This window comes from Apteryx mantelli, chromosome 3, assembly GCF_036417845.1.
Source record: "Apteryx mantelli isolate bAptMan1 chromosome 3, bAptMan1.hap1, whole genome shotgun sequence".
NCBI classification, from domain to species: Eukaryota; Metazoa; Chordata; class Aves; order Apterygiformes; family Apterygidae; genus Apteryx; species Apteryx mantelli.
This window is the reverse complement of record NC_089980.1, coordinates 102,644,851-102,659,962: the sequence shown is the minus strand read 5'-3', so window position 1 is coordinate 102,659,962 and position 15,112 is coordinate 102,644,851. Positions and strand designations below refer to the sequence as shown.

Sequence of the window (15,112 nt, the reverse complement as noted above, 5' to 3'; positions counted from 1 at the left end):
GGTCAGATAAATCCTGGGGATTTCATATTCAAGTGGTTCAATATACAGGAACAGTTTCATTCATAGTATAGTATATACTTCCACACAGAAAGGATGATCTCCTTTCAAGAAACATTTCCATATTGTGTTCCACACCGTGATAAAACAGCACACAATTCGTTCAAACAACATAAGTATACACTACTAAAATAGCCAAAGTGTCAGTGTACATGGCAGCACTTCAGAAGATTGCTGGAAGAGCTGTAATGGTTTTAACAACAGTGTCTTTGCCATCTCTACTTCAGCATTTCATGTGGTCTCACAAAAGGAGACTATCTTACCACTATTCACACCACCCAGAAGTGGAACTGTAGAATGAGCTCTTACATGCAGCTGTCAGTGTTACAAACCAGTGGCCTGAAACTTGCATCATTTACACTGAAGGCTTGATAAAAGGCTCTGGCTCTTGATACTTCGCTGTGTAGCTCTGATTCTTTCCACACTTTCAAGTTCCTGGAAGTATGCTTACCAGCCCAGAAAGGAGATGCTATCTGTGCTCCTACTAGTCTTAAGAGTAGGAAGGGTGACACTATTAAGCCCCTCTGCACTTCCTGGATTTCTACCATGACTTCTGGCTAGGCTGTTCACATATGAGGTATGGCAGTCACCCTTCTACTGCTGCAGTGATCTTGTGGACAAGCATGAATATGGGGTGGGGGGCAGAGGAGAAGACCACCACAGATCCATAAACAGCAAGAAAAACAGCAAGGCATGGTGAGGTCTTAGTAGATGCTGACCAAGATCATCTCTCAACAGATCTTTAAATTAAAATGACCTTTAAAGGAGAATCAGGTATATTTGTACAGATTTGCAAGCCTGGAATCATTACCACATTCTATACAGAGTTGAAAACCAAGTTTCTTTTCAGACAAGATCATGAAAAATATGAGATGATATGGCAGTTATTAATATGGTATTATATAATTTATACATATGTTGTTTAGGCACGCATCCTGAGTTAAGCAAGGACATCATGATCTGCAAAGGACAGGTGATCAATCCATCTTTCCTGGTAAAAACATCTGATAAGAAATAATATAAAAGAGCTTTTAATATCCAGCTGAGCCACTTATTCAGTTTACTTAGCTTCAGTGAACTCAAGATAGGACAACCCTTCAAAAAGGAAACAGCAAATAAAGGCCGAGGAGGCAGAGTATTTGTGGAAAGATATGCCTACTTAGGAACAACTGGTAAGATAATCAGATATACCAACATGATGTTGCACTGAAATCCTCTGTTGTCCTACATGATGCTTTGTATCTTTTTTTATCTTAACACTTCGAACAAAACGCTATCAAGTCAGCTTTGTTAGATGCTAGCCACAGCTCCTGAATGGAAGAACTGCAGAAACTGAGCCTGTAAAGTAATCGCTGCAAGTTTAACACTGAGATCTGGTTTAAAATGGAAGACTATCAATATTTCATTTGCAGAGCATGTCACTTCACAGAATATACTGAGATACTAGAGAGGACTTAAAAATGCCAATATGTTTATAAACATAGTATCAAACACAGATTTCTGTGTTAGGGGAACAGTGACTAACTATCCTGAACTCTGAAGAGTCAATAATACTTTTTTAATCTTTTAAGTTTAAAAGCCCATCTAAGGCTGTTCTTAGAAATGAGAACATATGTAATTTTTATCTCCTAAAAAAAAAAAAAAAAAAAAGACTGGAGAATAATTTTGTTATAATGAAGCTTTCACTTCCCCTAGTAAGATTTCATTGTTAAAAGGTGGTCTTTCCCATAGCACAGAAAAGATGACTAGGAAATGGATCCGACTGCAGGACATGCCTGCAACAGACATTCTCCAGTATCCACCACTTTGAAATAACTATGCACAGGCAAAGAAAACAAACCAACAATATGCCCCTATCATGCAGTACTGAATTATAATTATATACACTTCAATGACGCTAAACCATATGGAGCTGAGAAAGGAATTCAAATGAGCTAAAAGAGATGGGAAGGGCATATTCTTTATGCAAACTCTTTATGAACATAAATTTCAAATGGTTGAGATGTTTCTGTATTTCCACAAATGAAAAGGCCTGAAGAAATTAAAGACATTTTTTCTAGCAGCGATCTAGTCATAAAAGGCCCTTCAAACTAAACAAGAGAGAAAAGCAATATATAGAATACAATAAACCATCAGTTGCCAGTAAACACCATATTTAAAAAATATATATTCTTAATTCCTCCCTACAAATACATAACAGATTTTCTTTGTACTCAATTTCTTTTACAAATCACCATCAATACTTTGGTTGCTTGTAGCTTCAAAGGCAAAGAGAGACTCCGTACCTAAATATGGGCAGAGCTTTTTCTCTAATTCCAGCATAATATTTCAGATTCATTTACCACAATCTACTTTTTAATAAGTTATCATGAAAATACGTAGGTTTTTTTTTTTAAACTCACCACATACCTATATTCCATCGCCTATGTTTTGCATCATCAAACTGCTGCCTCAAGACTAGAAAATCTATGACATCAGGCATATCGTGGTACCTAATGACAACAGAGGACAAGACTAGTAAGTGATAAAGTAGCAAAAGCATACAGAAAAGATTATTTAATAATTATCTTATTAACAATTTAACACACTTGAATTCAACACTTCAAAAGTAAAAACTCAAGACATATCATTAATGGTATCTTTAAATTAAAAAAAAAAAATCCAAAAATATCTCTACATTTGAACATAATAGTGCCTCCCTTACTTCATGGTGAATGATCCTCCAGTCAGTTTACCCGTATCTGGGTCAAGAAAAGCTAGCTTAAGACAGCAGAGAGTTGGCAAACCCACTTCATACTTAATACCAACTATTTTCATCAGCTCTTGCTCCTGAAATAAACAAAATGTTATGTAGCACTGCTGAAGTTAAGACTACTCTGAAACACGAAAGTATGAGTGTACTAAAAACACTAGACTTCTATCAGATCATGCCAAAAATAAGTATCTAAAATTTACTCTTTCAAACCAAGAAATTGTTTTCCAGCATGACATATTTTAAAAAGTTTGCTGTGAGGTACAACCACAGTAATAATCAAATACAGCATAATACTGATACTTGTTCATCAGATTGAAGAAAACACACAGCTTAAACTCTGAATTCCTTTGACTGTTAGTTAACTTATCATTCTTAAATATATCTTAAAATATTATGAGCATAATATTAAGAACATCGATATCAAGAATCTTCTTTCAGTTAGTTTCTAAACTTTTTTTTTTTAAAATATCAAGACACCAAACAAAATGCAAAATAGTCATACCCGTAATTCCATTTTATGCCATGGTTGTTTTTTGGGGTTAATACTATATATTTTGTTCTTCTTAGCCATCACAACATATGCCTCATGACCTTGCCGGAAATAGTAGACCTAAGAGTGAAACATAACAGTTAGCTAACCAAAACTTTGAGGAGTCAAACTGCCAGCATCCTGTTGCCATACAATGCATTTACTCTACAAAAAAAAGTCTCTGCCAACTTTCTACATTAGTAGTTACAGAACTTTCTTAATGTAATATAGCAATTTTTTTTAAATGGAGAAGGACTCTACAGCTTCACTTCACACTCCAAGAATTTTTAAACCCTTCTTTTTCAGAGTATTTGACACACACCATATCCTCCTAGGAAGAAAGAGCACAGTAGTTACAGAAAGCATGAAAACTGTGAGAATCTACTATATGCTTTAACAATCTGATAGGAAAAGAGGCTATTGAATGACAGATCTAAAATAGTATCAATTTAAATTACGTTTTCAACATTGTGACAATTGTTTCCCATAAAAACACATCTTCAAGTACAAAACAAAAACAACAGGTTAGTTGCATGGGCTACAATTCTTTCTACAGTTACTGACTGTTCCTGCTAAATTTCTTCCTAAATTCAATCCACTGTTCACAAAAGTGAAATAGTTTTATTTTTTAAGTGGCTACAAGCACTGCACCTTCCTTCAAAACAACTAATTACAAGAATACCTGGGGAAAAAAGAATCTGTGTTTCTTTCCAGGAAATTATATTTTTAATCCTGGTAAATTCCTGCTTCTACAAAATTTGCTGTAGTACTCAGACTAAGTGTTCTTTATTGTGTTAACAGCAAAATATTACAATGCACATTTACTCTCTTAGGACAATCACACAGACAAATGGCAGTCTGATCTTTTTGGTATGTTTCCACTGCTCCTCAGGACACAAAGGTCTGCAAATTGCACTAATCAGAAAGGGAAGAAGGGCGGCTGTATGTTATTCTTACATACGTGTACAACTAAATATAGGACTACTGTCATTTCCCTACTGATTGTACAGCTGTAAGAGAAGAAGTCTGAAATCTCTCTCCTCCCAAGTCTTACAGAACATATTAACCATTCCAACAAAATGTTCAAAGGCCACATGAGACCTCTTCTCTCACCATATTCCTCTAATTAAGCATATCTTTTACTTCTGTGGATCTCAAAAGTAGCTTTTTTGAGATGAATAGCTTATAGCATTTCAAACAAATCTGGGAAGGGCAAGTCACCAGAGATGGGGTTTTAGACTAAGCAGCTTGATTACAAATGTACTCGACTGGTGCAATCATGCCTACTTTCTAGGTACAGGACAGGAAAATTCCTGTTTACTAATATGAAGCTTTTTTCAGCAAAAGATTGCAGCTTACTTAAATATTCCTTGTATACGGTGCACAGCTACTCAACGGGTGCCAAACCAAATCTGGGAGTTAATCTTACTAAGATGTTAAAGGATATGATCCTGGGTAGTATGGTACAGGTAAATTCTTGGCTACTTCACAATACCCAGATGGTATCAGGGACCAAACATATTCATTTGGATTTTATCTTGTGAACAGCACAGTCTCCAAAACAGGCTTACTGGAGGGTATAATTACACAACCATTTTAGCCAGGTGCAACACTGACTTGAAATGTTCCTGCCCTCCCTCACTAGTGAGGCCAATGTAATTTTTGTGTAGCTATGCTGTGAACGGGATCAGCGAAGTGACTCAGTCAAAACAAAAGCAAAGCTCCTTGCACATGCAACCACTGCTCCTGACACAGTTTCTAAGGCACCACTCACAAACAGCTGCAGCTCAGGAGTGGGTGCACCTTTATTCGACTTTGTCACCAAGCGAGGTATTCCTCTAACTGCATTCTGAGCATGTGAGGTACAGAAGAACTCTGCTTAGTACCTCAAAAATGCACAGCTCCCTGAAGAGCCAACAGACTACACGTTACAGCATAAGACAACTATTTCCTTTTATTTTAACCTGAGGGAATTTAGGAAATATTCACAGAGTCTGCTTTTCGAGATTGTCTTCTATCTGATATTATTTCTTCATGAAATTCACTGTACTGTCCATATTTTATATATTAAAAAGTAGTGATTGGTGTGTGCCCTCTTGTTACTGTATTGTGAGACTTCTGTACCACGTCTAGTTGGTATAAAATGCATATACACAAACTTACCTTGTGGTTCTCTGTGCCAAGAAAATAACAGAAGTTTTCTGAAGTCACAAATTTAAGTGAAAAGAGTTTCTCTTTAGAATAAATTAGGTTTTTAAAAATACCAATTCCTCCAAATTTTTCTAAAAATAAAAGGTTTAATTCCAGGATTTTACTTCAAGTCCTAAAAAGAAGTCTTTCAAACAACACCTAGATTCTTATTAGACTTCTTACATATTCTTCAGCATACAAGATCCCCTAAAACAAAGGACTAATTTCGCTAGATAAAGCATCTCATGCTTAACAGTTTGCATAAGTATGTCATAAGGAAAGTAACACAGCATAGTAAGGAATGTTACTGTAACAGCATTGGAATAAAAACAGCCAAGTACAATACTGTGTGCAGAATCCTTTAAAGTATGGGAAAGACTAATGGAAGTGCTGAGAAAAATTCCTGTTTAAAATGAAAGCAAAATTGGTGTGATCAAAGGATGTCTTAAAAGCAATTCAAAATATTCTGATAAAAAAATGGCATTAAACCTCTGCAACAAGTGTGTGGATGAAGCTAAAAAAAGGCAAGAATATGCTAAAAGAAGCAAGAATATTGAGGAAAAAACACAATACCTCATCCCCCATCTGTGGTACAAACGGGCACCGACGAGGAATAGTATCTGTAATCCATGCTGAAGGCAGCCATTCTTCTAGTGTTAAGCCATTTTCTGCCAAAACTCCTACAGCTAGCCTCTGAAGAAAATGCACAGAAAAAATGAGTATGAATAAAACTATCATTTGTGCAACTGCTGCATTTTGACAAGTATTCTATTAAAAACAACTGCTATTTCTTAAATATAGTGTAAAAAGGAAAGTATTGCTAACGTGAAGGTAAGTCTTACAGAACAGCTTTCAATAATACCAAAACAACAAAAAATATTTTAAATTATCTGAAGAACTTTTAAAAAGTTTTTTTTTCTTTTTTACAACCTCTTGCAACACACAAAGACTGAATTTGCTAAGGCTCCATTAACAACATCTGATGCCTCAAAAGATAGAGCTGAAATATGCCATGCTCTTTAACCAATTGCACAAAGACTTTAAAAGAAGGCAAGAAAAATTCCTAAATCTGAACTTAAAAGCTGCATGGCAGACTTGAATTTGAACCTTTTTTGCACTGAAACAGTCCTATAAACACAATTTTGCATTCAGAAACAAAATTCAGCAGGCACACAGAACAGTTAAGCTTCTTATCCTTTCTCCTTGTTAAAGGTACATCTCAAATCCCATTCCTCATAGATGACAGTCAGCACATAATTAAACAACTTACGAGGACCAAAAACCATTTTTCATCAGGCTGGATCTAACCAAAGCAATTACACATTTCAGGCTAAAAAAAAAAAAGAGCTGTTTCTCCTTAGTCCAGGTCTCAAGCTATACCATATGTTGGGCTCCAACACTAGAAGGGCCACACAATATAACAAAGCAATGCCAAACTGTGGAAACTAACAGGCCAACTCGCCAGGCCAACTTACAGGGGCCCACAAGACACTACAACTATACAGCTGCTTTCAATTAAGAAGCCCTGCAAAATGAGCAGAAAGATTAATGAACAGAGGTAAAGCAGGTGAAAAGGACCTGGGGTGAAATAAGAAGCTGGCTACTTTAACATGCATGGGTAATCTGCATTACCAACTGGCATATTCAGTATAACTTGTTGTGGGACTTTTTAAATACTTTCTTTAAAAGTATCAAGAGAGAACCTCTCCAGAACTTCATGATAATCATCAGTTTAATGCCCTCCTGAAACCAAGCCTGAACTCAGACTATTGCACTTAATAATCAGGAAGAGACTAGCCCCAATGAATTTGTCTAATCATTTCCGAAACCCTACAACATCCATTAGTATTTAGTTCCACAACCTAATTCCATGTTCAGGTGGTTTGGGGTTTTTTTGGTTGTTTGTTTTGGGGTGGCGGTTCTTTTCTGAGCTTGATGTCTCAGTGTCACTGGATACCTCATAGTGACAAAGTAAGGGAAGAAATCATTCTGTATTTACTCATTTCTAAACCATTCACAGTTTTATAAAAGCTTTTTATCATACCTCCCATCCCAAAATCTCTCGTCTAAGCAAGAAAGTCAGTCTGTTTTGTCTGCCTTCATGCAGAAAAAAATCCCTATATCCTTTGGTCTTCTCCCGTCCTTATTCCCTTTTATATCCTGTTTTCAATTGATTTTTGGTGGAGAGGAATTAGAAATGTAAGCACTCCTCAAGATCTGGGCAGCCCATGCATTTACAGAGAAGGATGACGTTCAGCCTCTACTGCTTAATTCCTGCCATTCTGTGTGCCTGCCTACAGAGACTCTCAAGACCTCGTTCCTCAATGATAAGACCTAATTTTGATTCAGGTTCAGTAAACATGAAGAACTTGCTACCAATTAGGACACTGAGCTCTCTGAATAACCTCCCAGGAAGGCGGCAGAACCTCTACCACAGGAGACTTCAAAGACAAGCACCTGTCAGGAAAGACAGGTAGACATAATCCTATCTAGGGGAAGGGCAACAGAGAGATGATCTTCTGGTATTCCCTCCAGCCTAGCATCTTCTTCTGATTCTAGAACGCTCTAGGTCATCTCTAAAAATCTGTAATACATTAAGTCAAGACATTTTTGGAATCAAAGACCTCCTACATCCAGATAACTGGGATCAAAATGAATTTAAGCCTTCACACAGTTCAGCCTTTGGAAATATTGGGCAGTCACCCAGTCTTATCTATTATAGTAAAGGCTAAACTAGAGGCTTCACTCATTAAATAAATAAATAAATCACATTTTTCCCTACCTAATAGCTTCTTCTGATTCCAGACCATATAAATAACAAGATACTATTAGTAACAGCATTACAACCAATGACTGCACCCAATAAACAAAAATGATCTAATCAAAGAGTAAAGATTGCCACCCAACACCCTGCACTTCTTAGCAAAGATTCACATTTTAGCCAATACTACGCCAACCTGCATCTTAAAACAGCTCTTTTTGTCAGCCTACCTTCTCCATTCTAACGTGGGACAAAATGCTGAAATAGTGATTACAAGGAACAGTGAGAACTCCTAATCTTATAAATAAGATATTTAGTTGCTTAGATGATACAGTTGATTTCCTTAGATGATATAAAAATCGAAGCTACAAGCTTATGAAAGCCATTAGCATCTACCAAATATATCATATATGGTCTCCATGAAGAAGAATGAAGAAACCAAGCTTACTGAGTCTAACATCTACTTCATAAAAAAACACCGAGAATAAGAAAAGACACTGAAAAATTTCACGCTGTGCACCAAACAGGCATGACGTGACTACGTTAGAAAACAAGCAAAAGCCAATCAAACAACAACAAAATCCTGATCAAGTGAAATTCCTCTGGATGTTATGATAAGCACAGTGCAAGCAGCATACACCATGGAATTAGTAGAAGAAACCATATGGCTGTGCAAACCTAAAACTGGAATTAACTGGGGAGATGTTCAGCACAGCTGAAAAGATATAGACACATATTACATCAATACTCAATGTATCTGTAGAAAGGAAGTTTCTGGTCTGAAATAATATGGTGTTAAGGATATTAAAAGTGTTAAGTGAAACACCTCAAATTTAGAAAGGATATCATTACAGCAATCCATCATTTGACTTACAAGAGGCAGTAATTATCATTAACATTAATTACTTGTAAAAGTCAAGATGTGTTTGCAAATTAGATAATATTAAGTTGTATACATAACTGAATCAGTCATTTGATTCTTTTAATGACAGTACAAATAAGCATCCAGTGATCTCCAAAGTACATCTAACCTTCTGTTTTCTTTCTTTGGGTTTCCTCTTCTTTGGTGATGTTGTTGGTCCGTCTTTCTCCTCATTCCCTTTTTTCCTTTCTTTCTTAATTTGCTTCTTTTGTTTTTCAGGTCCTTCTTCATCCTCTGAACTACTTTCTGCTTTCTTTGTTTTGAGTTTAGGAATTTTCTTTGGTGGTTGCAGATTGATTCCTGCATCTGCTGTCCAATCAGAATAATCACTAGAATAGTCACTAGGGATGGAATGCCACAGAAAAAAGAAAGTTAAGAAACAGAAGTTAAAAAGCAATTTGCAGCGCCATGGTTTATATAATATAGCCCATTGCAAGATTGTTAGTTATGGTCTAGATAACTACAATATTTTGAAATTGAAAAGCAGTGCCTAAAATCCCATACTCAAACTATGTTTTAAGCAGTAGTAAACTAAGACTGAATCATTTCAAGGTTTTTGTAAGAAGCTCAGCTTCTGGCATCGCTGAAAATGAATCCAATGTTCACTTTGTCAGTTCAAGAAAATTTTTAATTCTGGATATTGTTCTCAGAACTTCTGGTTTTGAAGACCTTTAAATAGAAGTTGATAAAAAACCTACTAAGGTCCAACAGGTAGCACTTGATCCACCTTATTTCTTTACTTTTAAGAAGACATTAAGGATGAGTTAGCTGTCTCAATCTTTGCTCTGTAATTGCAAACCAAAGAGTCAGCAGAGGCACTTGCACAGCTCAGACAGATAGTCACGGCAATTTGCTATTGTATGCCTGAAATGTGCATGTGCCTGCAAAGAACCACTCCCCTGCAAAACCAATAGGAAATACTTCTGCTGGCAAACAAGGATGAAACATTTCCTAAGTTTTAGTTAACTAATAATACAACTGAAAAGGAAATCCTGGAAGTTTTAAGTTCTTTGCCATCTGTTCCTCTAAATGTCCACAAGTGTTTGCTATTCCTAACTAATTGTTTACACAGAAGATAAGGTTCTTTAAAATTTTCAAGCAAGATTTTTTTCTGTAAGATATACTGTTACTTACCTAGAGCTGCCATCACTGTGCCATGCTCTTTCATCATCTTCTGATGTTCCACCACTGGCAACAACTACTTCTCCTTCCTAACAAGAAAAAAAAAAAGTAGCATTTTCCTCAGAAAAATAATAATACATGACAATATGACTAACAGTCTTCCGGGCTCTCTGTATATGTTATTAACATACAATATCAGAGAAGTTTTGCACTGTTGAAAAACATTTTAGTTTGCACATATTAAATTTAGTTGACTTATTTAAATGAAAGCAAAATAGAAAAATATCTGTATCTGGACAGATGCATGGTGTAGAGCAACATTTCTTAACACACAGCCCATAGAATCCTGACTGCTTTGCAATCTCCATAAAAAAAGGTTACCATATCTTTTAAAAAATTATTTCCAGAACTTTCTTTATAGTAACTGAAAAAATGTGAACATACTATCAAATGAAAATCAGGATAAGCCTTAAATATGCTTTTATTACTCATTTCACTTTAGCTACATACTCAGACTTGTGTGTATTTAGAAAAGATGACCAACTCTCCATGTCTTATGAGCCGTTTTCAGATTCTGACAGCTGAAAAAGCCCCAGCAAATCTTAGCTCTCATGACCTTAAGTCACTTCATCTTTATGCCCTTCTCCTCTAAAATCCTGTTCATCACTTCATGCTGTATCAGCCTGTGTATGTGTGTACACACATCTCATCTCTTTCTCTCCCATCTCAAATGAAGCCTCTAGAAAATCAGAATGCTAATACATTGTCTACATAATGATTTATCCTATTTTTTAAAATAACTATAATAATTAAAGAAGTCAAAAGCATTTTGATACAGTCTCTGAAACCAAAATTATTTTTAAATAAAAAGTAAAAACCTAACTTATAAAATCTGTGTAGAACATCTATTAGTTTGACAGTAACCCTGAAACCCAGTAGAGTGTACTTCCAGAAAATTAACTTAGATGTTTCTTATAGACACTGAAAGTACAAGATACCGGAACAACTCATTTTCAAAAAGAAAAGAGAAACAAGAAACAAAACAAAAAACAACAAAAACCACACACAAAACAGAAAACCTCTCTTCTTCCCCCACCCCCAAACTACACCAGCCCCCAGCCCCAGAACAAGGGGTGCAAAGTAGCGACAATTCCAGAGAATTTATCTTGGAGTATGAACATATTGAGACTTCAGTGGAAAACTAGTAATTCCTTTAAATCCATACAAACACCATACTAAGTAATTGACCTATGTGATGACACACCATATCAAACAATTGATCTAAGACAAAGATTGAGAACAGACAAAGTCTAAAAAGTTATAAAGTCTTTCATTTTTAGTAACTGTTCAGAGTCAAAATGCACTTTGGCATTAACGGGATGATTTATACCTGTCTTTTTCAATGCTAACTCCCTCACACTTTCTAAAGCCTTAAAAAAGTATATGGGACAAAAATCAAACCTATTAGGTTTAAAGGTAATAAAGAGACCTTTTGTGATGAGTTGCATGTATGCAATACCTTTGCGCCCAAATAGGACAACACAGATACTACACTGATAAACAACTGAAAAATGAGTATGTATTTAACACTGTCAGGAGGAATAGAAGAATCCAGATTTAATGTCTTAGTTACACTTCTCTGGAAAGAAATTCAAAACCCTTACCTCTCATCTTTACCATAGCAAATGTCACCCTTTTTTTGCAACAAGTCTGAGATACTGATAGTACAACACAAAAGCAGCTTGCACTGAACTAGTATAACTCTATGCACAAATAAGTTCATTTTGACAAACAATTTTTCAGTTTTCTCAGTGTTTCCTTCTTTAAATTGTCTTCATTGCTTTCCAGTAGAAAGCAATTTGCTTATACATTGCAGAAAAATGAGCAGAAGCTCTTTAGTTATTGGATAAAAATTAACAACACAAGTATTAAAAAAATACAGATGTTCTTGCAGGTTCTTACTAAGAATTTGTTGCTTAGAGCTACACTGAACTGAGGTATTGTCTTATACCCAACAGGCATGTGGAAGAAGTTTTAACAAGGGCACGAAAAGGAAAGATTTGAGGAAGTTTACAAGTTTTTTTTGCCAACTTATGCAGAGTAAAATTTGCATTTTAGAATATGGATTAGGCACATAAACAGTTCTGTTAGCACAAAACCCCAACCATACAGTTTTAAAGAAAGTTATGTAAGAGGTTAGGTATCTACCATATATAATGTCTTATATTTTATACACACAATTTTCTATAAATTGTGCGTATGAAAGCTCTGAACATAATGAAGTTACATAAATATATGGGGGTTGGTTAAGGTTTGCATTTTGCATTCAGGAAGCAAATTTACTTCTTCTATTAAACATTTGTCTCCTTTTATCAGACTTAACACGCTGTGTAGTTGACAAAAAACCTGTGCATTCAAACTTGGCATATTTATAGCCTTTTTATGTACAAGTCTTTCATCTTGAAATTAACACTATTTACCATCACCTCCATTCAAATTCAAACATATTGCCCATACCGATTAGGCTCATGAATACAGGTAAGATTTAACATCAAAAACATTTACCTTGGAAAACGTCCTTACAAATGAACGTTTCTATCTTTTTGCCAATTAGTTTTAAGCCAAAACTGAAGACACAAAAGCAGCATATGTGAAAACCTAACTGAACATCTATTTTTAAAGAAGTGAAAGAAAACCCACAATGAAAACATATCCTGAATTTCCGCTAGAAATAGCATTTAATCAGCTGAAGCAGGAGCTTTAACAGATAGAAACAGAAGCTACAGTATTGTCTCATGACTGAGAATCTTACATCTGAGGAACTGTGTCCGTTTTCTAAATCTTCAGCAGGCCTCGCAGTTTCTTCTAATGCGTATCTGGTACGGTAGTTGTGCTGATTAGCTTGCTGCTTTCTTGATTCACTAGCATCTAGTAAATGATCATGAGAATGGTTCTGTGAAAACACAAAAGTCAAAAATAGGTCACTTTTGAGTATATATTTTATTAATATTGGCTTGATTTCAGATTAGCATCCTATTTAAGAATAGTATTCTAAGAAGCAACTTCTGCAGTAGCAAAAAGATACAAGTGCTAATATTAGAAAATCCAAAACAAGGTCACAAGTCCAAAACTAGAGAGCAGTAGAGGAAAATTTCCCACATACACAGCTTAACATGAGCACCAAGCAGTTCAGTATATTCTGCAAAAAAAGAAAAAAATCTTTCTGTACAGATATAATAGGAAATTCTTATCCTGAATTATTAAAATTCTTCATTCTTTGCAGTACAAGGTACACAGACTGTTAACTGATAGGCTAAGAGCTTGTAACAGCACAAAATTATACTAATAAAAATGGCTCAGAGGAAACAGGAATTATACTCAAGAGGTTAGCATAAGACAACTTTCCCAGTAAAAGTTAATAAGTCCCTGTAAAATAGAGCTTACTAGTTTATCTATACACATTGTAATAAATTAATAAAGTATGCCTTGCATTGGAAATCTATTTGAGTGAATCAAAATAAAAACATTTTCCCCATTTCAATATTATAAGTGCATTGAACTTTGGGAAAGCTGTATCTCTTAAGCTTATGCTCCAACTGTACATCGTTAGCAAACCAAGAAGCTACACTACTTATGTTTACTACTCGGTGCTCTTTTATGCTATACAAGTCCACACAGTTGCTGCAGCACTAGGATTTTAGAATAGTGCCCTTCTACAGATGCAAAACCAGCTATATGTACATGAAGTTTAAAATTTCCCCTCTACTACTATAGAATGACAATGTGATACACACCAACTACATGGAGTACCATAAAGAATTGACATGGTATACATGGAGTACAACTTATGCCTGAATTTAGAGCGTGTAAATATTGACCACTATATGACCAGAAGACCAGACAGACAGCATCCCAAAATAAAGTTCCAGTAAACTCCTATTAGTCTCAACACTTTGATGCTGGTAGCTGGAGACAAGCCAACCTGCAGATCTCGCAGGTACTGCATTTCAGTTGCCTTCAAGTAGTAGCGTATTGTTACATTTATTTTCCTTCAAATGACACATGACAAGAAAAACAACATGCAAGTGTGCCATTCTGCGTAACAGAAATGTAGATACTTATAACCCAATACTTAACTTACAGAGACCTTTAGCATGTGTTATTTTGCAACTGAAGGGTCAGATCTGCTAGAAGAGACCAATATAGCAGCACATCCCTTAGCAGACAGAGATGATGGTTACCAAGAAAAGGTTTTTAAATGGTAAAATGATACATGGAAGAGTTCAAATGGATTAAAGCCAAATGTAAAGTATCCGAGTTCCTCTAAAGCTTAAAATAATAAAATAAGGTTGTAATTAAGAAATGCTTCACACTCGAGTATAAAGAGATCTTGTTTCGCCTGTAGAAAACGTTATATAATGCAGTCACTTGCTCCTAGCACTGTAAGTATGTAGTTCTGTATTAGATCCCTGCCAAAAAATGCTATGATCTCAGTTTCCAGGGGTTTGTTCAAAAAAATTTTTTTTTGGCACCCATACTTGAACTTCTGTCTAGCCCAAGATCTGAAGAAATAGTTTCTGGACACTTTTCTGGATGCCACAAAAGGAGGGGGCTTTCCCCAGTGTTTTCCACAAAAGCCATTCAGATATCTATTAAGTGCTGACATGGTTGAAAAACTGGTCTCAGGAATGAGGCAAGCGTAACTGGAAGGAACCACAGAGAGGTACTAATATTATCAGAGCCTTCTGGTAGGACAGACTGCTTGTACCTATTCCC

The 15,112-nt window shown here is 35.7% G+C and overlaps 1 protein-coding gene across 9 annotated transcripts in view; it reads right to left on the bottom strand.

Annotated features, from left to right (window-relative positions):
- Nucleotides 1-15,112, bottom strand: part of PHIP (pleckstrin homology domain interacting protein) — a 121,408-nt gene that overhangs the window by 25,652 nt on the left and 80,644 nt on the right. For all 9 annotated transcript variants that reach the window (XM_067294081.1, XM_067294082.1, XM_067294085.1 and 6 more), the window contains 7 exons: nt 13,149-13,289; nt 10,349-10,425; nt 9,324-9,555; nt 6,105-6,224; nt 3,315-3,422; nt 2,762-2,886; nt 2,467-2,549 (listed from right to left, as the gene is read on the bottom strand). In XM_067294081.1, coding sequence (XP_067150182.1) covers nt 2,467-2,549; nt 2,762-2,886; nt 3,315-3,422; nt 6,105-6,224; nt 9,324-9,555; nt 10,349-10,425; nt 13,149-13,289 — 886 coding nt within the window. The remainder of the gene's footprint in view (nt 1-2,466; nt 2,550-2,761; nt 2,887-3,314; nt 3,423-6,104; nt 6,225-9,323; nt 9,556-10,348; nt 10,426-13,148; nt 13,290-15,112) is intronic.